Consider the following 26,453-nt stretch of genomic DNA (forward strand, 5'->3'; position numbering starts at 1 on the left):
ATGGTGAGCAAAGCAAATAGGAACAGTGTCACGGCCACTTGCTTGAGGCTTCTTACTGTAGCGTCTCACGGCTGAGGGATAAAGTCCCAACTCTTCTAGGGGACACAAAGAGCCTTTCAGAGTCTGACCCTAAGGGACCTCAACACCTCCCACCCTGCACTCTGCACACCTGAACCTAGACTCAAAAGGAATTTTTCTTTCTTCCTTCAATCTTGCTCTTTCACCCCCAATGTCTTAGCACACTTTTTTCCTCTCCTTGAAATACCTCTCACACCCTTGCACACACCCCTTCCACATTCCCCAAGATCCATTTCAATTGTGGGGTCCTAGGTGCCCCCCCCCCGGGGGGCAGAACACGCTTGCGGGCACAGATCTCAGCACGCACCTCGGAAGAACACTTGTAACATTGTGCATGAACTGCTGTAACAGTGTCCTGCTAACTGGTGAGCCTGTCTAGAGCAGGGGCAATGTGGTATCCACCCCGCATCCCCAGTGCTTGGCACTTGGTAGGTCCGCAGTTGACTCGTGCGAAGCGGCTGTGTGAATGGCCGTGGGAGTCCAGGCGAATTTCCGGAGTGACCCGGGCGGGCCTGCGTCGCGGAGGCGGGGGCGCATCTGGGCTCGGCCGCGGTCCGTGAGCCGCAGCGCCGGGGGGCCGCCCGGGACGCGCGCGGCTCGCTCGGGCCGAATCGCGGCGGCCGCCGCGGGGCACATGACTGCGGGCTCAGCCTCCGCCCCGCCCGTTTCCCCGCGCAGCTGCTGGCCGTCGCCTCCCGGGGCTGCGGCGAACCGGGCCGGCGAGCGTCACCGCCCTGCGCGCTCCCTCTCTCGCTCCTGACTAAGCGGGGCCAGCGCCCGACTGCCCGAGCGAGGGAAACCGAAACCGAAGCGGGTCGTCCCCTCCCCGGGCCGCCAGGCAGGCGCGCGGGAGCCGGAGCCCAGCCGCGGAGCCGGGAGCCGCGCGCAGAGCCGGGACCGCGGGCACCTCGGGGTCGCGGGTGTTCAGGCCGCTGCAGCCGCGGCCCCTCCCTCCTTCCTGTGGAGTCGCCGGCCCGCGAGGCCCGGCCCGGGAGCGGCGTGCAAAATGGGCAGGTGCTGCTTCTACACGGTCGGGACGCTGTCCCTGCTCCTGCTGGTGACCAGCGTCACACTGCTGGTGGCTCGGGTTTTCCAGAAGGCCGTGGACCAGACCATCGAGAAGGTGAGGCTGGCGAGGTGTGTGTGTGTGTGTGTGTGTGTGTGTGTGTGTGTGTGTTCGCGCGTTCGCGCGCGCGCGCTCCCGTGTTGGGCGGGGGACACTTCCAGCCCACCCTCCGACTGCTGTACCTCCTGCAAAGAACATCTGCACCCCGGCAGACCCTCCCGACGAGAGCCCTCCTTTCGTATTTGTCTTCTCGAGGTTGGTAGGTAAGGGTTCAAGAAGGATGGGGAGGAATAATAGGATAAAATTATGGGTCTAGACTTTTTTTTTTTAAGCTTTCACTTACATTCTATCATTTGCATACCCCTCCACGCCCTCTCTACGCCCCAGTCTCAGCTCGGCCCAAACATATTTCCCACCCACTTCATGAAAAAACAAAACTAAATGAAAAACACCACAGCCCAGGCAGGTTTCTTGGCTGCTTGCTGTGGCCTTTGAAGTGGTGTAGGGCTGTGAATGAGAAGCCGCGTGCGGTCTATTGTGTTCTTGCCTTCCTCGACTGGGCAGGGCAGTCAGCAGAGAGGGCAGGCCTCTGGACTGGGTAACATTTCAGTCCATCACAGTCTCCGCAGGGTACCTTCCAACTAAGCATGTGGTATCTTGTACCCATCCTCGGTGTGGCTTTGTCTTGCTTTGGATTCTTGTTCTTCTTAAATTACCATAAACTTCAGGCAAGGATGCGTTGAGGTTCTCGAAAGAATCTGAACCTGTCTTTTAGCCTAGATGGGTGGCCTGGAGAGTCGATCATTTCAGAAGACATGTGGGTCATTTGACGTCACCAGTGCTCATTCCCTCTGCCCTTTCACACACATCCCCCAATCTGTGTGGAAAGAGGAACAAGAGAGAGTTACTGGGATCACTTTTTCCTTAAAAAAAAAAAAAAAAATAATTGGAGCAGCCTTTCTTGTTAGCACGGATAACCACAAGTTTAATTTCTGCCACTGGTTTTCACTTGCTGCTGGATGGATTAAAAAAAAGAAAAAACAAAAACAGTTTGATCACTGAACTCCCAGTCAAGTTGTGTCATCCAGGTGGCAACAGACATGTTCCTTTATTTTTTAAAAAAAATTTTTTTTTAATATTTATTTATTTTTGAGACAGAGAGAGACAGAGCGTGAACAGGGGAGGGGCAGAGAGAGAGAGGGAGACACACAATCTGAAACAGGCTCCAGGCTCTGAGCTGTCAGCACAGAGCCCGATGCGGGCCTCGAACTCACGGACCATGAGATCAGGACCTGAGCCGAAGTCGGCCGCTTAACCGACCGAGCCACCCAGGTGCCCCCAGACATGTTCCTTTAATAGAGGTCATGAAAAGCCATCAGTTACTTGAAATCTGGCAGTTAAAGGTAAATTAAAAAAAAAAAAAAAAGTCATGGTAAAGCATTATTTAATTTTAAAGTTTATGTTAAGGAAACATTAAGTTCACATTTTTTATTAAAGTTTACTTATTTATTTTCAGAATGAGAGAGAGAGAGAGAGGGAGGGGCAGAGAGAGAGGAAGAGAGAGAATCCCAAGTAGGGTCTATGCTCTCAGTGCAGAGCACCACATGGGGCTTGATCCCATGAACCATGAGATCATGACCTGAGCCGAAATTAAGAGTCAGACACTTAACCAATGAGCCACTCAGGCACCCCTAAGTTCACATTATTAAGGAAAGATGAAACCCACTGTCTGAGCTTCTCAAAGACCACTGTTTTCCCTGAGTACCCATGAAGGAAGAAAACTAAACGGCATCTTTTCTGCTCTTGGCCACCTGTAAATCCATGGCAAGATTGTTTAGGGATATAAACCCTTCCCTGGATGACCAGAGTTAAGCAATGCAATTACAGTCCCTATGTGAATCTTCTTGTGTGGCTTTAAAAGGCTGTTTCAGAAGAGCCCTATGAGAGGAGCTGTCTCCCTGGTGCCTCAGATGTTACCAGCCCTCAGATGCTTTGTGGGTCTCCATTTCATGGACAGGTAGGGAGGTGGCTGTACGGCAGCTTGCCTGGGCCTTGAGTTTGCACTGATACTTGGTGATTGGCTTTTTTATCTGGTTTTCTCTGTGAGGAATGGACTCTGATCAGACTAATAAATCATAGTACAGGGGAAGTGGATTTTCAGAATTGCCCAACCCCGTTAAAGAACACCATGCAAGGTGGCATATACAATTAAATGACAGGGCTAGTTCCAGTGGACAGGAATGTTGCCAAGTCGGCCAGAGGGCATGCATGACCATCATTACCATTCTGTTCTCCCCAGTCACCTGCAGTGTGGTGGCCTGGGATAGTGGGACAGAGTAAGGGCTCTGCGGTCTACACCCCTAGACATCAGTCCTGGTCCACCATGCTCTAGCTGCATGACCTTGGGCTGGGTTTCCTGATTCTGGGTTTCCCCATCTATAAATGAGGATAAAAACAACTCACAAAAATAGAGAGGTTGTAGGAATTATTGGGGAAAATGGGTAATTTTCATGGCATATCTTTAGTGCTTTGTAAGTCAGTTTTATTTTTGTTAGAACCCACATGAGCAAAGGAAAAATATATGAGATTTGAAGTCAGACATCCTGTATTCAAATCCTGACCTTAACCATTTGCAAGCTTTTTGATTCTGGGCAAGTTACTGAAGTACCATGAGCCTCAATTTCATTTCTTGGGAAAGTAAGGATGTTAGCTATCTTAGGCACAGTGGTGCATTTACCATGAAGCACACAAAGCTTATGCTTGAGGCCCTCACGTGCACAGGCCCTTCCAACAGCCTCCACCTAATTCTGTATCCAAAATTTTCTTTTTTCTTAGGAAGGGTCTCCTCACACTGTATAAGCTTCCCACAAACCCTGCCTCTGTGTGTGCTGTTGTGAGACTGAGGGAGGTAATCTGTGTAAAGCACCCTGGACAGTATCAGGCAGAGGATAGGTGATCAGTTACGGCTGCTGTTATTCTTTCCATTAGTATCATTATGGAACGATTCTTGACCTTAATATAGTTAACTTGACTTTAATATAATGTAATCTAGTCTGATACTCCCAGTTTGGTTTTTTTCGTTTTTTGTTTTGTTTGTTTTTTTTTTCATCTGAAGATTTTCCATGCCCTGACTGGTCTATATCAAAAAAGAAGAGAGGAAAGGGGAGAAATTCAAATGAATAGGTTTGGCTAATTGTGAGAAGCAAAGTAACATAATCCCTATTAGAATAATTTGCAGGGAGATTTTAAGATTAAAGGGAGATTTAAATTTTGGCCGGTGAATGGAGTGGAAGGAAGCAAGACAATTTGATTCCATCCTTTGTTTAATTTTTGTTTTTGTTTTTGTTTTTTTTTTTGAGAGAGAGTGAGAGAGAGAGAGAATGATCCGGGGGAGAGGAGCAAAGGGAAAGAGAGAGAGAATCCTAACCAGGCTCCATGCTCGTGGAGCCTGATGCAGGACTCAATCCCATGACACCTGAATTCATGACCTGGTCCAAAATCAAGAGTTGGATGCTCAACCGACTGAACCACCCAGGTGCCCCTGGCTCCATTCTTGGCCTCGCTGGTTACCGCCTTGTATTGAGCAAGCCCTGTAATTCTTTCTGCTTCAGTTTTCTCAATTGCAAAACAGGCACAGTAATGTCTCCCTCGTTGTCTGCTCACACCCACTTCTTAGAGGATATTCTGAGCACTAACCAGGCCTTCTCTCTCAAGCGTTTTGACTTCCTGAAGACAGAGCTTTGCAGAAACCATTTAACCTCTTTTTCCTCCTTGGAACCCGGGAGGGCAGATTTTTACGTTCTGTCTCCTTTGATGTCCCCCCTAATTGTCCTGGCACTCAGCACACACCGGTAGGTACACAACAAATGCCTGTCGCCTCACATTTGATCATTGTAGTTGAAAGAGCAGTGTTCTAGGAATCAGCAGAACTTGGTTAACATTCTTTGTTTCTGTCATTATGAAATACTTGGGTGAAGTTGAGCAAGCCCAGTAGCGAATATTGAACCCCTCAAAAAACCTTGGGTTTCTCATTTTGAAATAACACCTGCCTTAGAGTTGTCGCCAGGAGTGAAGTAAAAGGATTGCTGGAAAAAAGCACCTTGCGGAGGGCCCAGATGGTAACATTTGTGACTGTTTTCAACTCTCGTTTTCTCATCTGTGAACTGAAGCTTATGTCGAGAGAAGGTTCCTTCTAGCTCCAGACTTCTGAGATTCTGTGCCTCAGGCGTGTGAGCTTTGTTTAAGAGCAACATTGCAGCTCAGAATATTAAGCTTGCCCTTAGACGCATGGACAGTTTGAACGCCTCCCAGAAATGGGGCTGCAGTGCCAGCCAGAGTCAGGGCTGGTGAAGAAGAAATGGGCTGGCAAGGGAACCAGTGAGAAGAAAAGAGACGGCTCACAGGTTTTCCTTCCTGTGCCCAGGCCAAGGAAGGGTGAAAGCATTCGGTGTCAGGGATGAGATGAACAGGACAAATATACTTATCCTTGGCTGGGACCTGAGGCTCTGGGCAAGCGACATCAGCTAGCCTCTTTTAGGAGCCATGTAACTTGGGAGCCGTTCTGCTGATGCCTCAAAAAATGAGTTACGATCACCGCTAAATTAACCAAATAACATTAAAGGTGAATGTGTGGAGGTCTTCTTTTTTACAGTTGAATTAGTTAAACATCTTCACGTATGTGTATGTAAAGACAATCAACTGTATCCAATCTTAAAAGGATCTTTCTTGCATCTCCTGAATTGCCTGTTTTCAGGGTTATGACGACTTAGGACCTTAGAATAAGAAAAAACCTTAAGCACCACTTAATCTGTTATTTTACAGTCAAGGAACCTGAGCCTGTGCCAGTTTTTTAAAAAATTTATTTAGCAAGAGGGGGAGAGCAAGCGAGTGCGCGAGAGAAAGCAGGGAAGGGACAGAGAGAGAAGGACAGAGAAAAAGAGAGGGAGAGAGAGAGAGCGTGAGCAGGGGAGGGGCAGAGAAAGGGGGAGAGAGAGAACCCCAAGCAGGCTTCTCACGTCCAATGCAGAGCCCGATGATGGCTCGAACTGACGAACCAGGAGATCACGACCTGAGCCAGTATCAAGAGTCAGACGCTCAACTGACTGAGCCACTTGGGCGGCCCCAAGCCTATGTCAGTTTTTAAATATGATGGTGGGTATCAAACTGCCTTTATATTTATGTGCCACTAGAAATGTAAATAACTGACTTATCAGAGGTCGGATGGAGGGGAAGGGGTAGGGTTAGGCATGCAAGCTGGGTCTCCTAAATCACTTTTCCCACCCCAAGGATGAGCATATACTCTGTTGCCTGCAACAGTCCTGATTTATCTACACCTGTTGTCCTGCCATAATTACTGGCACCCTCTTTTCTTTTAAAAGATCCTTGGTTTGGAGCACCTGGGTGGCTCAGTCAGTTAAGCGTCTGACTTTGGCTCAGGTCATAATCTCAGGGTTCGTGGGTTCGAGCCCCGCATCTGGCTCTGTGCTGACAGTGTGGAGCCTGGAGCCTGCTTCAGATTCTCTGTCTTCCTCTCTCTCTTCCCCTCCTCTGCTCACATTCTGTCTCTCAAAAGTAAACATTTTAAAAAATTACAGTTTAAAAGATCCTTGGTCTGGGATACCTGGGTGGCTCAGTCAGTTAAGTGTCCAACTTTTGATTTTGACTCAGGTTATGATCTCATGGTTTGTGAGTTCGAGCCCCACATCAGGCTCTGCACTGGCAGTGTGGAGTCAGCTTGGGATTCTCTCTCTCCCTTTATGCCCCTCCTCCACTAATGTTCTCTTTCTGTGTCTCTCTCTGTCTGTCTCTTTCTCTCAAAAATAAATAAACATTAAAAAAAATAAAAGATCCTTGGTTTGGATAATAAGTTCTATCCTCACATACCACATTCTCCTCCACTTCTTAGCAATAAAAGGAGCAAGAAGCTAAGGCCAACTCAAGCTGGCTGCAGAATGGTAATTTTTTTTTTTTTTTTTTTTTGTAAAGCTGGAAGAGGAAGCTCCTGGAAGTCTAAGGGTGAGAACCACAGGACAGTAAGGCCTCCTAAGAGTACAGTAGAAACTGGAAAGTTAGCAGGACCCAGGCACACTCTGTGTCCCCCCACTGTTCCTCTGGTTGCCCTACCGAATAGTTTCCTCTGTTTACTTGTTGGGCCTGGGCTGTTTACTCATCCAGTGCTCCCTCAGCCCCAACCCCATGTGACACTCCAGCTGCTGGCCTCCCATGGACATGGTTTATCTCTTGGTTTCTCCCTTCCAGATTTGTGACAGAGTAATGTGATTGGCTCAGCATGAGCAGAAATTATAGATCCTTAAACAGAGGCAGTAGTATCCTCACAAGATTCTTTAACTCTTAAGCAAAATTATCCAACCCCTCCTTGGCTTTTAGAAACATGATCTTGTGATATCAAAATCATACTATGTTTCTTTCAACATCTTACTAATTCATGGTGACCATGAATGCATTCATTATTAATGGCTAAGACAATGGAGTAAACCAGTAGTTGTCATTGTGGTCCCTAGACTCTAGGAATGACATCAAAATCACTTATGGAGTTTAAAAAATACAGATGCAGGGCATGTGGGTGGCTCAGTTAGTTAAGCGTCTGACGTGATTTTGGCTCAGGTCATCATCTCACAAGTAACTGAGATCGAACCCTGTGTGGGCTCTGTGCTGACAGCGAGGAACCTGCTTGGGATTCTCTCTCTCCCTCTCTCTCTGCCCCTCCACTGTTCATTTGCCTGCACACGTGCTGTCTTTCTCTCTCAAGATAGATAAATAAACATTTAAATAAATAAAGTCAAAATAAAAAATACAGATGCTACCAGCCCTGCTGAATCAGACTCCTTAGGCCTGGCACCCAAGTTGAAAAGCAGACTATGAAGGTGCATCTGGGTGGCTCAGTCAGTTAAGCCTCTGACTTCAGCTCAGGTCATGATCTCACAGTTCGTGGGTTCAAGCCCCACGTTAGGCTCTGTGCTGACAGCTCAGAGCCTGGAGCCTGCTTCAGATTCTCTGTCTCCCTCTCTCTCATCCCTCCCCTGCTCATACTCTGTCTCTCTCTCACTCACCCTCTGTCTCAAAAATAAATAAACATTAAAAAAACTGAAAAATAAAAAGCTAACCATCAAGCCTGTGACTGGTTTGGATGGTGGTTATGGCAGCCCACATCTTCACTCCTCCAGATGGCATTTCCTTTTTTTTTTTTTAACCTTTGTATTTTATTCTTTATTTTTGTTTATTTTTCTGATAGGAAATACATGCCATTATAAAAAGTCAGATGCAACAAAAATTAATAAATCAAAGATAACTACTGTTAACATATTGTTAATTATTCCATGTTTTTATTTGTGCACACCTACTAACAGATATACTTTACAAAAATGAGATGCTTCTGTTCCCACTCTATTTATTTTTAATTTCATCTAGTAAGGCTGACATATAAGAGAGATGATAATTCTAGCTGAGGATATTACTACTAGTGATTACTATTATTCTTCAAGTTTACATTAGAGGAAAGATGGGGGGAGGGGAAGGTTGTTGTTTGTGAGAACCGTTTTTGCTTTCTTGCTTAATAAAGTGCAAGATTTCATTCTGTCAGGCCACAGCAAAGGGGCCATCTGTTCTGCCAGACATTTGCTTGTTTCCTGGGGAAGAATCAGCAGGTGGGATTGTAAGAGCATTAATGAAAACATAGGATGTTGGCCAAGTGACTAGGCATTTATGGCCTGTATCTTCAAGATATATATATACTATATATACATGGTATACTACATGAGGGGACCATTTTTCATCAAAACTGGTAACTAGTCAAAAGCAACTGAGGAAAATAAGGCTACTTTTGGTTTTTGCAGTCTATATCTAAAAATATTTACATATATACTTTGGCAGTCATTCATTTATTTAGCAAATATTTACCAAGTGTGGACCATTTGCGAGGCAATGTGCTGGGAGCCGTGGATACAGTAATAAAGTAGACACAATCCCTACACTTACAGAATTTATAATCTAATTCAAATTTTTTGGGCTCAGGCCCCTTTACATTCTTAAACCGAAGACCCTAAAGAACTTACATTTGGGTGAGTTGTATCTATCAATATTTACAATATTAGAAATTAAAATGGGTAAATTTTTAAAGCACAAGAATACACAAACACGTATTAGCTGTCAGAGAGCAATGACATCATTACATGTCTGGTGACCTCTAGAAAACTGCACTCTACACTCATGAGGGGATGAGCATGAAAAGGGCAACTAATGTCTTAAGATTATTAGGAAAATAGTTTTTAACCCTGTGGACCCCCTCAGAGGGTCTTGGGGGCCCCCAGGGGCCCTCAGGCCACACTCTGAGAGCTGCTGATCTAGTTTTCATTTAATTAATTATGACAATTTTTAGAATAACTTTAAAAAATCACTTCATATCCCTGTTGTTTCTGTAAGAACAGTTTGGAAACTATGCTATTAATGTCTTCAAACCACCAGGATTTTGTCTAGTGTGTTTTACACATGTTCCTTTGGTCTCCACACAAGTCCATGGTTAAAGATGGTAGTTTGGGTCATCAGAGATGCGGGTTCAGTGAATGCCCTGCTTTCCCTGTGTGCTAATCAGACTAGACTAGACCATCAGCGTCTCTGTAATTGAATTATTGCATAATTCCCCTCCAGCCTCAGCCCTGCCAGGGATTTTCAAAGATGGGGGCCCTGCCAGTTTTAGCTTTGTGCCATCGTCCCTACCACCAAGTGCACCGTCACACAAAATGCACGTTCAGTAAATATTACTCGGATGAGTGGAAGGACGAATAGACGAAAACTTACATCTTCGGGGATGATTTCCTTTGCATATTATTGCTCGTGTTGTTCTTCAGCTTCACGCTTTCGTTACGCTCTGTAGACCAGTGGTCATTGATTGCCACACTATACCTTTAAAATCTAGAAATTTCACCCAAGAACTCAAGTTTCCAGCCTCTCTTGAAACATGTGGATGCTGTGCGTGCTAGTCTGTGTCCACAGTCTGAGCAGAATGGGGCTGCCCTTCAGAGGGGACCTCCCTCCTGATTCCCATGGCCCTTCTCATTCCTGTTGGCTCCCTAACTCCGAGGCGCAGGGAAGGTGCCCTTTGTCATCGTGCCTGCCCTGTTGTCTCTCTTAGAGTAGAGAAAAATACCTGTTTGTATCTGAACCTCGTTACCAAAAGAGGAAGGTAAACGAAGGTAAACGAAGGAAAGGAAGGTAAACGAAGGTAAAAGAAGGAAAATGAAAGAGCCCCAGAGGGTCATGTGTTTGGCAAAAATGAAAGCGGGCATATTTCTATGGAAAAATGAGTATCATCGCTAGGGTCAGCCATGCACACTATTGTGCAAACTCGCATCACCTCACTCGCCACACCCACCTGGCCCCTTCAGCACTGAGTTTCACACTCTGTAGAGAAAGAGAGGCAGAATACCATTGTTATAATGGTGAGATCACTCTTGCAAGCCCCACTTTGAGAGTAGTTGCTTGTATTTTTTTTTTTGTAAATTTTTTTTTTCAACGTTTATTTTATTTTTGGGACAGAGAGAGACAGAGCATGAACGGGGGAGGGGCAGAGAGAGAGGGAGACACAGAATCGGAAACAGGCTCCAGGCTCTGAGCCATCAGCCCAGAGCCTGACGCGGGGCTCGAACTCAAGGAACGCGAGATCGTGACCTGGCTAAAGTCGGACGCTTAACCGACTGCGCCACCCAGGCGCCCCAAGAGTAGTTGCTTTTAACACTGTACTTCTGATAATCAACAGTAATGGAAGGGAGAGGAGGCAGAGATAGAAGTAGGTGATGAACACATCACTTATATCGACTTTGAGAGGTACAGTTGCAACCAAACAGGCTGTAAAATAATAAGAGGGGCTCCACGAGTTACACACAGAACCCGGCATTGTTTTCATGGGCCACACTTCTTATGTATTCACGTCTAAAATCCTCTTTCTCAGTCACTCCTTCAACCACACCCTCTGCATACACATCTATTTCTCCAATGCCTGGTCCTTTTTTTTTTTTTTTTTAAGTATTTATTTATTTATTTATTTATTTATTTATTTAGAGACAGAGCACAAATTGGGGGAGCGGCAGAGAGAGAGAGAGAGACAGAGAGACAGAGAATCCCAAGCAGTCTCCACAGAGCCAGCACGGAGCCTGATGCGGGGCTCAAACTCACAAAGCTGCGAGATCGTGACCTGAGCCAAAACCAAGAGTCAGATGCTTAACTGACTGAGCCACCCAGGTGCCCCTCACCTGGTCATTTTGATTAAGTTTCCATCTGGTGGCTGCTTTCTCTCTCTTTGGGCTGGCAGTTCTCAACCTTGGTTTCACATTTGTTATTATGTGGAAGCATTTAAAGAGTTCTCCAGCGGGTGTTTGGTAGCAGGAGCTTTTCAGGAAGGCTACCCCATCCTGCTGTCCTGTCTGTCATTTATAGAGTAGCAGCTTCCACATGAACTAACATTTGAATGTCAACTGTCAGATCTCATTAGGTGAATTATTACGATTGCAATTAAAGCAAAATGAGTTCATCAGCAGTGACATAAAAAAAAGTCAATGCGTTTGTTCCTGAGTTAAAATAAGGTCAGAGAATTAGGGTAGAATGCTAATGGTAGGCTTATTCCTTTCACCTCAACAGAGAATAAGAAAAGGTAAGTAATGGGAATGACTTACATTACTAGGAGAGTCTGGATTGGGTGTGTTTAATTTAACAGAGGAATTTTTATAAATTTTTTTTAACATTTGTATTTAGTTTTGAGAGACAGAGACAGAGCATGAGAGGGGGAGTGGCAGAGAGATGTGGGGAACACAGAATCTAAAGTAGGCTCCATGCTCTGAGCTGTCAGCACAGAGCCTGTCATGGGGCTCGAACCCACGAAACCATGAGATCATGACCTGAACCGAAGTCGGATGTTTAACCGACTGAGGAAGTCAGATGCTTAACCAACTGAGCCACCTAGGCGCCCCTCAGGGAGGAAATTTTAAAAAAACAAAGCAAACCAGCAAACTGGTATTTTGCTATTTGGGGAGTTTTATCAATCTGGAGTCTAGTGAGAATCATTCACATGTTGTTAGCCCAGGTTGCCCATGTTGGCCTGCATTTTCTCTGGGTGAGTTTAGACTGTGTAGATGGTGATGTGGATGCTGAAGTTGTGTCTAATTATTAAGTAGCACTCTGTTGAACTAAAAGAACAACGAGGAGCCTTCTTGAGTCCTGAAAGTTTCCTTAAAAGTATTACTTACTCCCATCCAAGCCTAATGCAGTTCCCTCAGTGTTTATTATCATTTGGAAGTAGTTTATGCCAGGACAGCCAGTTCAACAAGCCCCCCAGTGTTGCCTTCCTGAAAGATCTCTATCAGGCTGGCTTGGAAGTATTGTGTCTTTTGGCCTTATCATGTCTTGTCAGCTCTCACTCACAGCTAACGCAGCTTGTACCTGGGGAGTGGTGGGCGGTTGAGTGTCGCTGATGCAGAAAAATGCCTACCAGGGAATGACAGATGATGACAGGTGATGAGCTGCATCAGATCATGGCAGGGCTTAGTGCAGCAGGTCAAGGACCTCAGACTTTATCCTGTGAGCAGTGGGGAGAGTGTCTGCTCCCATAGGCGCTTTTGATAGGACTCTCTGGAGGCTGAGGTGGAGAACAGACTTGAAAGGAACCTGGAGAAGAGACCATCCACAGTATTGCTGCAGTCCAGACCACCTATGGGATCAAGAGTAGAAATGGCAAAGAGGAGGAGGTAAGATCGGTAGGATTTAGGATTGGTTAGGGGAGAAAAATCATAAATCCACTTCTGGTCACATCGACTTTCAGCAGCCTGTGGGATGTCCAGGTGGGGATTTTAGGATGGGTCCATACAACAGAGATGATCCAAATAATTTCAGGCAGAAGCCCTTCTTTGGGCTGAATTACTGGGCCTTGCACGTAATTGTCCACTAACTGCTTCATGCATGCCAATTTTGTGTCCTTAGCTAAATTTCTTTGTGAGAACAGGGCCTGTGTCTGTTGGTCACGTAGAAATCTCTCCATATGGGGGCACCTGGGTGGTCAGTCGGTTATGCATCCAACTCTTAGATTTCAGCTCAGGTCATGATCTCATGGTTCGTAGGTTTGAGCCCCGTGTTGCACTCCACGCTGATGGCATACAGCCTGCTTTAGATTCTCTCTCTCTCTCCTTCTCTCTCTCTCTCTGCCCCCCACCCCTCAAAAATAAATAAATAAACTTAAAAACATTTTAAAAAGAAAGAAATCTCTCCATATATACATATTGGCTAATTAGCTGAAAATAAGTTTTCCAGTTTAAATGATTAATTTGGTTGTTGAGACTACAGATTCACCACACGACTCAATAATCCTTCCAATATTTCTTTAGGTAGTAGTACTACAATACTATGCGTAAAAAAAAAAAAAATTCATCATGTTCTACTTGGCTAAAATTTGTAAGCAATATCCAAAGTCACATTGTAAAACTGGTTTAGGGCCTTACGTTGATGTTTAGCGTAACTGGAAAACTCAGTTGATTACAGGGTTTGCCTGGTAACTGTCACAGCCCCAGCAAAATGGTCAGTGAGGAAGAGCAGTTGTTCCCAAGCCACAGCTTTATGTCTAAATTGTGCAAAGGGCTCCTCAGGGGAACCGGTTTGTTGCATTGGGCAGAATTAATGACTTCTTGTGCCAAACATTCTCCAGGCTTGAGGTTAAGGTTATTACTTGTTGGTTTCTGAGTCCTTCCTTTGCAGAGCAAGCTCCCGGGAGTATACAGTTGAATGCCCTGAGGATCTGGTGTAGAAACTAGAAGCGTAAGGTCAAAATGAAGCCCCCGTCTGGGCCATTCTAGAGCAGGAGGTTGAGGTGCTTTTGGGGGACTCTTAGCATGAACGGTGGAGAAGCTGCCTGGACACAAGGAGCTCAGCTCCCCCTTCCTCAGTCCCTCACTGTCTGTTCCAGCCCCGGGAGTTTACATGACTTCGCACAGCTGCCCTAGTTTCCTTTCCTCCAGAGGGAAGGCCTGACTCCCCAGAAACGTCTCAGAATCTACGTGAGGGCCTCTCCATAGTTTCACTGTCTCCCTGAGGTAGGGCTGCTGGGTAAAATACAGGATGCCTAGTCAAATTTCAATTTCAGATAAGCAATGAATAATAGTGAGTATGTGTCATGCCATATTTCGATTCACTTCAGTGTATCGGTTGTTGACATCTTGCCATATTTACTTCATCTCTCTCTGATATACTCTTTCTTAAATTATTTGAATGTAAGTTGCAGACATCACAATGCTTTGTTCCTGAATCCTTCAGCATGTATCACCTATGAATTAGAGTACTTTGTGACACAACCCTGGGCTTTGCAGACCCACAGACCTGGACTTGACTTACTGGCTCCGTGAACTTGGGATAGCCAGTGCCACCATTTCCTTGCCTGAAAAATGGGAATTCTTGTCTTGCAGGGTTAGCGTAAGGCTTAGATGATGACATAAAGCTCTAGCACAGCCCCCTGACTCCTAGAGATCCAGTAAATAGTAGCTGGCCATGGTGGTAATGGTACCCGAGCTGAACGTCAGGGAAGAAGATAAAAATGAAGAAGGTAACGATAAAGTCGCAACTGTTTTGGAGCAGCTGTGTGTGTGAACTTCCCTCTGCTCTTGCATTTCCCTCCTCCTTCTCTACTTGGTCTGCGTATACAGACACACACACACAACATGCAGTCCACTGTGGGACTTGCAGGGATTCCTTGACACACACCTAGCAATGGAGTGGACAAAAAGAGACACGTTAAAGGTACAGGAGAAGCCAACACTCTTGAGGGCACGATTTGAAAGGAATTAAAGGTGGCGTGAGACCTGGCTTGAGTGTGGACTCAGCTGAGAGTGGCCAGGGCGAGGGGGGGTGATGGCGATAGGGGTGGAGGCAAGACACAGATGGTGAGGAGAACCCCAGGTCGAAACAGAATCTGCCATCAGCGTGAGTCTGGCAGGCTGTCAAGGATCGCTTTCATTGTTAGGCTTTGTATTTGCTTTGTTTAGTTAAGGACTCCCGTGTACTAAATGTTTATTTCTATCTCAAAACTGCCTTAGTCGACTTGAGATTTGGAGGAACAAGTTCAAGTCAGACTGTTATAAAAACAGCCAGTTTTACCCTCTTTTCTGGAAAGGATTGTGCCCTCCTTTCTGGAAACTCTTCTTCTTGTCTTTGGATTTTTGGTTGCCTAAGAGCTGGATGCAAACCAAAGAAGATAAACTCAGGGAGTTAACCCATGTGTCAATTCATGCTGGCTCTTTTGAGGTTCATAATTCTGAGGTGATTTTCTTTACTTTAATAAATAAGTGAGATCACGAGCCCTTTCTCACTCTGAAAGTCTTCACACACTGGGTGCTTGTCAGGATAAGTTAGCAAGGAATACAGTGTGCTAAATCAGCCATCCTGGCAATAATAGGGAAAGAAACACTGTGAGGCTGAGCGTGGGGGATGGCGGCTCTTGGAGCTTTTGTGGGAGCCCTGACCACAGCTGATGAGGCATCAGCTTCGCCTTTGTTTTGCAAGGACAGAGGGAGAGGCTAGATGAAGTAGGTTCTCTGTGGATCCACGCCTCCTTTCCCTTGGGGCCTATTAGTGACATTTTATAGAATCTGAGTTTCTCAGATTTTCATTAAAAAAAAAAATAAGGGAATAATTATTTTTTCTGCTTCCAGAAGTATTTTATTTCTGTTGTAAAAAATCCCAATGCAGAAAAACGTAACAGAGAGAATGGAAGACGCCTTGTAATCCCGTCCCATAGAGATGTGTGCGATTAGATGTTTAGTGTGGATGTTTTGAGATTTTGACGGTAATTAAAATAGTGAAATTTTAAAATTAACTGTATTTTACCGCACTGACATTTTCATGTTTGAATTTTATCTGCTAGTCTTGTCCACACATTGTCTTTTTCCGTTTAGCATAGATCATGAGCATGTTTCTTATTTCTGTATAGTCTTCCTAATTTTAATGGTTGCTTTCTACTCCAACCTGTGAATTATCATAATTTACTAAACCATTCTTTTCCGTTTGACATTTTGGTTATTTCTGATTTTATGCTAATTCCTCGTTGTCTCAGCCTAAACCGAATTAAAGATAGCGCTGGAAGAGAGGATCATGACTAAAGACTTCCTGCGTGGTTTCTTTTCTCTTTCATTTTTTAACATTCAGCAGATTAATGGGAGTGACATGATTCCTTTTTTAATTAATTTATTCTTTTTTTGTTAAACTTTTTTTATTTTTTTCATTTTTTAAATGTTTATTTCTGAGAGAGTGCACACTCAAGCAGGGGAGGGGCAGAGAGGGGGGCACAGAGGATCCCAAGTTGGTTCCATGCCGACAGCACAGAGCCTGACGTGGGGCTCGAACCCGCGAACTGCGAGATCATGACCTGAGCCCAAGTCAGACTCTTCACTGACTGAGCCACCCAGGTGCCCCTCCTTTTTTTTTTTAAATCAAGACGTGGAACCCTCCCATCCCCACTCAAGATGGCAATAATCAGGATCACAGTTACCATTCCTTGAGCATTTTGAGGTGGCCTGAGATAAGCTCTCTGCTGAAATCTCATTTAATCCTTACAATCATCCTAGCCAAGCCCTCATTCCCATTTGTGCCCATGTAACCTTCTAAAACACCTCTTGCCTGTGTCAACGCAAAATAGGCAGCATGGCCCAATAATTATTGCCACATTAAAAAACAAATGCAGCCTAGGTAAAGAAAGACTATTTGAAAGGACTAGTGCAGTAGGAGGCAGGAGATGTGCATTTGGGAGATCTTTTCCCATCTGAGAAGGAGAGTAACAAGGCTGGGAAGGAGAGAAACTTAACCAAATTTGGTTCACAAGCATTTTTTCCTCACCTTTATTGAGGTATGGTTGACAAGTAAACCATGACAAGTATGAGTTGTGTAAGTTGTGTAAATTGTTTATATATTTTGGATACTAACCTCCTATCAGATATCTTGCAAATATCTTCTCCTATTCAGTAGGTTGCCTTTTTTGCTCTATTGCGGTTTCCTTAGCTGTGCAGAAGCTTTTAATCTTGGTGTAGTCTCAGTAGTTTATTTTTGCTTTTGTTCCCCTTGCCTGAGGAGACATATCTAGAAAAAAATGTTGCTTTGGCTGATGTCAGAGAAATTGTTGCCTGTGTTCTCTTCTAAGATTTTTATGGTTTTAGGTCTCACAATTAAGGTCTTTAATCCATTCTGAGTTGATTTTTGTATTTGGTGTTAGAAAGCAAAATGAGTGAAGGGGAGTGGGAAATACTGACTTCCAGTTAGGAATGAATAAGCCATGGGAATAAATCATGGCAATAAAAAGCAGAGGGAAGATAGTCAGTGATATTGTAATAGTGTTGTATGGTGACAGATGGTAGCTACACTTGTGAAGATAGCATTATGTATAAACTTATTGAATCACTATGTTGTACACCTGAAACTAATGTAACATTGTGTGTCAACTATACTCAAGAAATTTTAACTGTATACATATAAGGTGTACTACATGATGTTTTGAATAATGTATGCATTGTGAAATGATTATTATAATACTAATTAACATATCCTATCACCTCAGTGTGTGTGTGTGTGTGTGTGTGTGGTGAGAACACTTGAGATCTATTCTCTTAGCAAATTTCAAGCATACAATAAAGTATTATTAGCCATAGTCAGCATGCTGTACATTAATAGGCATTTTGTTCCTATTGATCAGTGGGAACCTGTGATTCAACTAATCAATAATGAGGCAAAAACTGGGAATGTGGAGGGTCTGAGTCTGGCCTTTTCTAGGGATAAACAGTGAGGGGAATCTTAGCTAAGTCCTATGGAAGAGTGTTTCTTTGCAGGAAGCCATTTCTTGGAACACAAAAGAGTGGTAGGTTCCTGAACCATTTACTGCTTTCCAGGAGCACTAGGCTCTGGTAAAATTCAATGTTACCGGGAGCTCAGGTTTAGAGTGAGTCCTAGGGTGGGAGGCTGACTCCATCTCCTACTAGCAAACCTTAGGCATTCCCCTAACCTTTGAGCTTTGGTCTCCAGAAGTGTAAAAACAGGGGAAATGATTTTCACTTTGTAGGTTATTAAGGGAGATTACATGAAATAAAGGGCAATATTGTGCCTGGCTCTCGATAATGCTCTGCAGCTCAGAAATCTTCCATGGCTCCCCATTGTATATCAGATGAAATCTAGGCTCCTATGACCCCAACCTACCTCTAAATGAGTCTCTCTACTCCTTATAAAACCATATGCAGTCACACCTAACACTGTCCCCTCTCTGTATGTTTTATTTTCTCATTCTCCACATTCACTATCTTTCTGATTAAGTGGAGGATTCCAGGAGAGATGGACACGGAACAGGCAGGGAGGAAGGATAGTTGAATCAACTCTGGCTGTCCATAAGGTGTCTATGACCTCCCTCTGCTTGCTAAATTTTTATTTTTTCTCCCCGGCTCACTTTAAGGACTGCCTTTCTCCATCTCAGGTCATAGAATCCACTATGTGAACACTCGCGAGACTGTTGTCTGGTATAGTCACTGGCCATGTATCACGTGCTACTTCATGCTGTCGGTTAAGTTGCATGTGTGTGTCAATACTCCCCTAAGTGGAGGCCAAGCTCCTGGCATGCAGAAACCATATCTGTGTTGATGGATATCTCTGACCATGCCTAGCACATACATAGTGTTTTGAGGACTTGCATTCATAGTTCAATCCTTTCCAAGAACCACCATGGGTATAGCACTGGTTTAAATAGGTTTTAGGAAAGGGGCGCCTGGGTGGCGCAGTCGGTTAAGCGTCCGACTTCAGCCAGGTCACGATCTTGCGGTCCGTGAGTTCGAGCCCCGCGTCAGGCTCTGGGCTGATGGCTCAGAGCCTGGAGCCTGTTTCCGATTCTCTGTCTCCCTCTCTCTCTGACCCTCCCCCATTCATGCTCTGTCTCTCCCTGTCCCAAAAATAAATAAACGTTGAAAAATAAATAAATAAATAGGTTTTAGGAAAGGGGGGTCATGGAAGGACACAGATTTTTTTTCTTTCCACCCACAAAAGGAACTGGCTGTACTTAGCTCTTTAGGGTACTGGATTACTGAGAAAATACACAAACTGATAGGGATTAGATCTCTCATGATTATGTGATTCTTTTTAAAAAATTTTTTTTTCAACGTTTATTTATTTTTTTTGGGACAGAGAGAGACAGAGCATGAACGGGAGAGGGGCAGAGAGAGAGGGAGACACAGAATCGGAAACAGGCTCCAGGCTCTGACCCATCAGCCCAGAGCCTGACGCGGGGCTCGAACTCACGGACCGCAAGATCGTGACCTGGCTGAAGTCGGACGCTTAACCGACTGCGCCACCCAGGCGCCCCATATGTGATTCTAACAACACTATTGCTTTCTGGTATCTGAATGTGACAACCACTTCCTCTGGTATACTTTAAAGGCTCTTTGGATTTGTAGCTAGAGAGCTGCTGTTACGAGGCTTGGCACTTGTAACGCTTGTGACTTTGCATTTGACCACTTGTCAAATACGGGCAATTGCCTCCTGGTACCCCTCTGCACCCCTCTCCACCCCTTCTGCACCCCTCTGATTGCCTCCTAGCAAGTTCTTCTCACCTAGCCTTTTATAAGTAAAGATGATGGAAGCTGGTGTCTAAGTTTTCTAGAACTATATTTTGTTGATTGAACTAATGTTTCTTCAAGAACTGCACTGTTCTAGACACTGTGGGGAAGACTAAAAGGGGGAAAAAGGACCCATTTTTGTAGGTTAGCACCTTCTATTTTAAAAAGCTAACAGTTAACTTCGTACATGACCATACTGAATAGACACACTTCCCTTCCCATTTTTGCTTGCTGATAATGGCCTGCTTCATGTTGATTCCTGTTAACTTCAATTTTTACAAGATGTTTTCTGACCTGGCCCCTTTTTTCCTATGAAATTCCTATGTAATGTGTTTTGGGATTCAAAGGAAGAGATGATCCATCCAGTGAAAGGGGTATTACTCAAGGAATTCACAGAGAAGAGGACATTATTGCCTTGCCCTATTCTGGAAATTTATGGGCAAGAAAAAGAGGTCCTTATTTAATGAAGCCAAACAACTTAAAAAATATCTATCCTCTAGAAGAGAAATAAATTGTTTGCATGTTAGATTTCTCGTAGTTAACATATTAGTTTTGGGTAGGTTAAATTCATGTTACTAAGCTGTTTCTGGAAGCTATATGTGTACTTTATGGTGGAGAAACTCTACCGTATATCTTGTATAACTAAAATGGGTAGTATATTTATACCTGTTGTTTTTTTATTTTTGTTTTTTTTTTTAATGTTATACGCAGAAGTAGGGTTGGAAGGTAGAGAAGAGCCACCCAGGATTCCAGACCTAGCTCTGACATTAAGGAGCTCAATGAGCTTCCGCACACCCCCTTACCCTTCCAGAACCCCCATGTCACCCCTTCTCGACCTCAGCACCCTTTTCAGTTCTGGTGTTCTCTAGCTCTCTGAGCCTGATTCTTCAGATAACTAGGACTCCGGTTTAGGAGATAAGATAAAAGACCACAAGCGTTTTAAAAAATTGCCTGAAGTGACTGATTCAGCTGCTCAGGTGCCGGGCAGAGGAAGATCAGTGCATTCAGGGCAGGTGGCGAGGGCTTCTCCAAGGAGAGTCTGAGCTGAATCCGGGAAGTTGGAGGATAGGAGTTTCATGGTTTGTCTTTAAATTTTTCTGTCTCATCAAGCTGATCTCTTCTCAGCAAATCAGTACTGGTAGTAAAGGCCAAAAATATTTCAATAATGTGTTGTTTGAGTAGAAATCTGATGATTAGACATTTTCAATGGATGCCAAACCACAAATAATCTCCAGTTCCATGGCATGGCCAACTCATGGATGTACATTTACTTTCAGCCCTCCAGATCACCAGCTTTGCTTTGATGAACTTAGGTTTTCTGCATTCATTTATCCTAGAGCCACTTTGTTTTGTCCTGCAGAGATTATTGAGATTTTTTTTTTTTTTTTTTTTTTTTTTTTTTTTTTTGAGAGGGAGAGACCAGGAGCAGGGGAGGGACAGAGAGAGAGAAGAGAGAGAATCCCAAGCAGGCGCTGCACTGTCCGTGTAGAGCCCAATGCAGGGCTCCAACTCACACACCATGAGATCATGACCTGAGCCGATACCAAGAATTGGACAGTGAACCGACTGAGCCACCCAAGCGCCACAAGACATTTTCTATTTATAATAGAGCAATATAAGTAAGTTTCCTTGCAACATTCCTTCTATTAAATTGTGGCCTGGACTAATAAAATTTGTCATTCTGGGGGTGCCTGGGTGGCTCAGTCGGTTAAGCATTAGACTTCGGCTCAGGTCATGATCTCGCGGTTTGTGGGTTCAGCTCCGCATCAGGCTCTGTGCTGACAGCTCGGAGCCTGGAGCCTGCTTCCGATTCTGTGTCTCCCTCTCTCTCTGCCCCTCCCCCGCTCATGCTCTGTCTCTGTCTCTCTCAAAAATAAATGAACATTAAATTTTTTCTTTTAAATAATAAAAATTTTAAAAATAAAATAAAAAACTAAAATTGACATTCTTTTGTGTGCTGTGTCACAGTACATTTTAGCATGTGGTATCTAACATGTTTTGAAGCCAGTCCCTTTGTCTGTTGTCACTCAAAGCCTCACTGCCAGAGGTGACCTCAGAGAATGCTTCTCTTGCAGTCTAGTCTTATTGTTTCACTGCTGGCCTTGCATTGTCTGTGTCATTTGATCTCGTTTTCCTCTTTTGATCTTCTTTAAAAATTGTTTTCAATATCAATTTCTTAGTGATTATAAAAAATTTGGAAAATACCAAAATTCATCAAGGAGAAAAATAACAGTGATCCAGATTCCCAACATTCGAAAGTTAATGACTGTTCATATTTCAGGTTGTTTATTCTCAGTCTGTCCCTTTATCTTTCTTGTGTACTTCAATAATTTTTACTGTAAAAAATGCTGATTTTCCTCCATTAACAAATTGAGGACTGTTAGGACCTCAACCTACTGACAGTAGGTTTCTGTCTCTTAACCTTGGCCGCTGTATTAATCAGGCTTCTGTTGCAGTGCTCCATAACAGACAGTTTTCAAATCTCAGTGTCTTGTAACAGTGACGTTTATTTCACACTCTTGGTGTGCCCCATGGCTGTAGTTTGAGGTTGGCTGGCCCAGCTGAACTGGGCTGGACTCCAGGTTTCATGTCTGGTCAACACATCACCATTTTAGGTGAAGGATCAACAACTACCTGAAGCATGCTTTTCTCTTGACAAAGGGTGGTTCGTGGAAACTTGCCATGCTTTTTAAGGCCTTAGCTCAAAATTTGGGTATTCCCATCCCACCCACATTTCATTGGTCAAATCAAGTCACTTGGCCAAGCCTGAAGTCAATAGGGTGGAGAAGACTACTCCTCCCATAGGGAGCCAAGGTTTATTAGGTTGCTAGGGTTTCTGTAACAGATACCACAGACTGGGTGACTTGAACAGCACAAGTTCATTGTCTCCCAGTTCTGGGTGCTAGAAGTCTGAGATGAAGGCATCAGTAAGGTTGATTCTTTGGAGGCCTCTCTCCTGGACTTGTAGGTGTTGTCTTCTTCCTGTATCTCCACATGGTCTCTCCTTTGTATTTAGTCCTAATCTCTTCTTCTTATAAGGACATCAGTTATATTGATTACAGCCCACCCTCATGACCCCATTTAACCTGAAATTTCTCTGTAAAGACTCTATTTCCAAATGCAGTCACATTCTGAGATACTAGGCGTTAGGATTTCAATATATGAATTTGGGAGGGGGCCCATAACACATGGTAAGGGTGGGAAACGCAGGAAGGATTGTAGATAAGAAACTCTAAGCAGTTAACATCAGTAAAGCTCAGCTTCCTAATCTTTAAAACAGGGGTTTGCTAGGGATTGAATGAGAAAATTCACATAAAGCCCCTACTGGTGGAGCTGGTAAGGATGGGTACGGTTCTACATCACCTGGAAGAACCAAATCCAGCCTTCTTGGTCCTATTGCCTTGTTGTGCCATATGGGCAAGCTACCTTCCACAGCAGCGTATAGTCAGTGGAATCTTCATAATAAAGTCAGTAGGACTTTTGGGTACTCAACCTGTGACCTTGGTTTTGCTAACACCATTTCTACCTATGAGCTATGGCTACCACCTTTCCTTTGCCCCAAATATTTGTTGAAGACCTTTAATGGCTTCATAGGGCTGTGGGCTTCATATTGACCTAAGACATGGCCCTCCTTCTAAGGGACTACAGTTGAATGCCTATGAAAATAAGTGAGCCAGGAGGTCAGAGCAGGGAGTGACCCTCTCTCTGCCTCTATGTTCAAAGCCAACTGCCTCACACAATCTCCTTTTGGTTTTCTTCCCCAGAATATTGTATTAAGGAATGGTTCCGAGACCTTTGATTCCTGGAAGAAGCCCCCTCTGCCTGTGTATGCCCAGTTCTATTTCTTCAATGTCACCAATCCAGAGGAGATCCTCAGAGGGGAGACTCCCCGGTTAGAAGAAGTGGGGCCATATACCTACAGGTGAGTCCTGACCACATCCCTGCCATACCAACCAGAAATATGGAGTGGCTCCACTGTGGCCTGAGTCCACATCTCTTCCCATGAGCCTCCTCTGTGTGCTGGGTGGGGAGTGCAGGTTTTGGTTAAATTTGTCTGAATGCTGCTGATATTTGGCACATGACTATGACACCTCAGTAGAGAGTGACTTTATGGATTAGGGCCACTCTCAGCCTATTAGTTTAGAAATGCAGATGCTTCCTCCTGAGCTGGCAGAAGGTGGTTATTGAGCCATGAAGAGCTATTCCCTATCCCCAACCCTTTTAAGGTTGTCCCTTGATTCTCTTTGATGACTTTTAAGGCCTTTGTCTGTCTCCCTCCCCCACGTACAGTTTTAGACCAGGTTCTAGAACTCGTGGTTGGTCTGTAGACAGGCCTTTCTTGTGTCTTATTCATTCCTTTCCCCACTGGTCCTGGGTATGAGATAACCAACTGTCAGGGTGGGTTAGAGTCTTTGGCAGTGACCACGAGCTCCAAACACTGGGGAAGTAGGAGAACTACTTAATCATATTTTAGAAGGTTAATAGGGGGAAGTACTCTGGGATCTTAGGGTTACAGCATTTTCCCTATTGTTGCAATACCCCTCTCCCCCACATCCCCACCCCCTTCAATAATATTTCCAACAAAGTTTCTCCTTACCACATTTAAGAAAAAATAGTAGAGGGGGGTGCCTGGCTGGCTCAGTAAGCGGGGCATGTGACTCTTGATCTCAGGGTTATGAGTTAGAGCCGCGTGTTGGGTGTAGAAATTACTAAAAAAAAATAATAATAATAGATTTTTAAAATAACAGAGGCAGCAGATAGCAAGATCTTTTTTTGTGTGTAGAACTGCTAAATGGTAAAAAAAAATGCCTCAAAATTCTGTTGTAATCTATTGCTCAATAAATGGTTGCTGACTAATTTATATTATGAATCAGTGCTACTCCCTGTGCAAGAATTCAGAGATAAAAATCTTGGTCCCTGCCTCAGGTGCTCATGGTCTAGCTCTGGAGTCGAATGCCTGTTTTGACTCACAGCAGCCACTTACTTACTAGTGTTTTGCACCTCAGTTTCCTCATCTGGAGATAAAAATAGGACATCCACCACAGGATTGTTATCAGGGTTAAATGAGCCAATGAGTCAGTATTGTTAAAGTGCTTAGATTAATGCCTAGCACATAATTAGTGCTATAAGTAAGTGTTTAATACGATTATTAGTCTTTGCGGATTGTCTTAGTCTGTATAAATCAATATCCTGATTTGTAACGATGAACTCTGTTGTCATATAAAGGAATTTTAAGTTAAGAAAAAAAGGGAGGGTGGGCACCTGGGTGGTTCCATAGGTTAAGCATCTGACTCTTGATTTGGGCTCCGGTCATGATCTCATGGTCATGAGATCAAGCCCTGAGTTGGTTTCTGCGCGGAGTGTGGAGTGTGCTTAAATTTCTCTGTCTCCCTCTCCCTCTGCCCCTCTCCCCCTCACACGTGCATGCTCTCTGTCTCTCTTTTATTTTATTTTATTTTTTTTTATTTTTTTATTTTTTAATTTTTTTTTTCAACGTTTTTATTTTTATTTTTGGGACAGAGAGAGACAGAGCACAAACGGGGGAGGGGCAGAGAGAGAGGGAGACACAGAATCGGAAACAGGCTCCAGGCTCTGAGCTATCAGCCCAGAGCCCGACGCGGGGCCCGAACTCACGGACCGCGAGATCGTGACCTGGCTGAAGTCGGACGCTCAACCGACTGCGCCACCCAGGCGCCCCTCTGTCTCTCTTTTAAATAAATAAATAAATTAATTAATTAATTAATTAAATAAATATATAAAATTTTTAAAGAGGAATCTTAAATGAATACTTGGGTCTTCACTTTAAAAATTTTTTTGTATGGGTTTAATACCTAAAGAAACGGTGTACTGGGTAGAGCAGGTCGTGTTTCAGGCTGTCCTGCCTGGGGATAATTGGCAGTTGTGCTAGAGATAGGATCTGAGTGTTCTGTTTATCTGTTTTATTGTTTTGCAGTTTTCACCAATTTTTATTGTGATTAAAAGAAAATAATATAAATGCATCATAAGTGTGCAGTTCAGTAGAGTTGCTTATATTTTTACACTGTTGTGCAACAAATCTCTCAAACTTTTCGTCTTGCAAAACTGGAACTCTGTACCCTTTAAATTAACTCCCCTCCCCCTGTGTCCCAATCCCTAGGAACCACCATTCAACTTTGTTTCTATGAATTTCACTGCCTTAGATGCCTCATATGAATGGAACCATTCAGTATTTGTCTTTTTGCTTTTTTATTTTTTCACCAATTTTTTTCAGGTCGGGGGAGAAACTGCCTCCATGTAAGAATGAACTCACCTGAGAACTAAAGAAAATCCTAACGATTTTCCCTCTGGGTCTCCTGGACCTGTTCCTATGCTCATTATCCTCATCTGAGAAAAAGACATGCATTCTCATCACACTGCACCCAAAGAAACCCAATACTCCATTAAAATGTCTTCTGGGCCTTGTGTCTGCTAGCTTAATATGCTGTTGTAAGTGTGGTCATGGGACAAATAAATCCTAGAAGTAAAACAGTCTCTGATTGTTACCATACTCCCTCCATGTTCCCATTTTATTTTTTTTTAAGGTTATTTATTTTGAGAGAGAGAGAGAGAGAGAGAGAGAGAGAGCAAGAGGGGCAGAGAGAGAGAGAAAGAGAGAAAGAGAATCCCAAGCAGACTCTGTGCTGTCACAGCGCAAAGCCTGG

The 26,453-nt window shown here is 44.1% G+C and overlaps 1 protein-coding gene across 1 annotated transcript in view; it reads left to right on the forward strand.

The window, feature by feature from the left end:
- Positions 1-636: 636 nt before the first annotated feature.
- Positions 637-26,453, forward strand: part of SCARB2 (scavenger receptor class B member 2) — a 76,286-nt gene continuing 50,469 nt past the window's right edge. The window contains exons 1-2 of the mRNA XM_086704815.1: positions 637-1,201; positions 23,538-23,695. Of these exons, the coding sequence (XP_086560941.1) occupies positions 1,085-1,201; positions 23,538-23,695 (275 nt within the window). The 5' untranslated portion in view covers positions 637-1,084. The remainder of the gene's footprint in view (positions 1,202-23,537; positions 23,696-26,453) is intronic.

Source organism: Puma concolor, chromosome B1 (genome assembly GCF_028749965.1).
Source record: "Puma concolor isolate L17-30 chromosome B1, mPumCon1.1.hap2, whole genome shotgun sequence".
Taxonomy (NCBI): domain Eukaryota; kingdom Metazoa; phylum Chordata; class Mammalia; order Carnivora; family Felidae; genus Puma; species Puma concolor.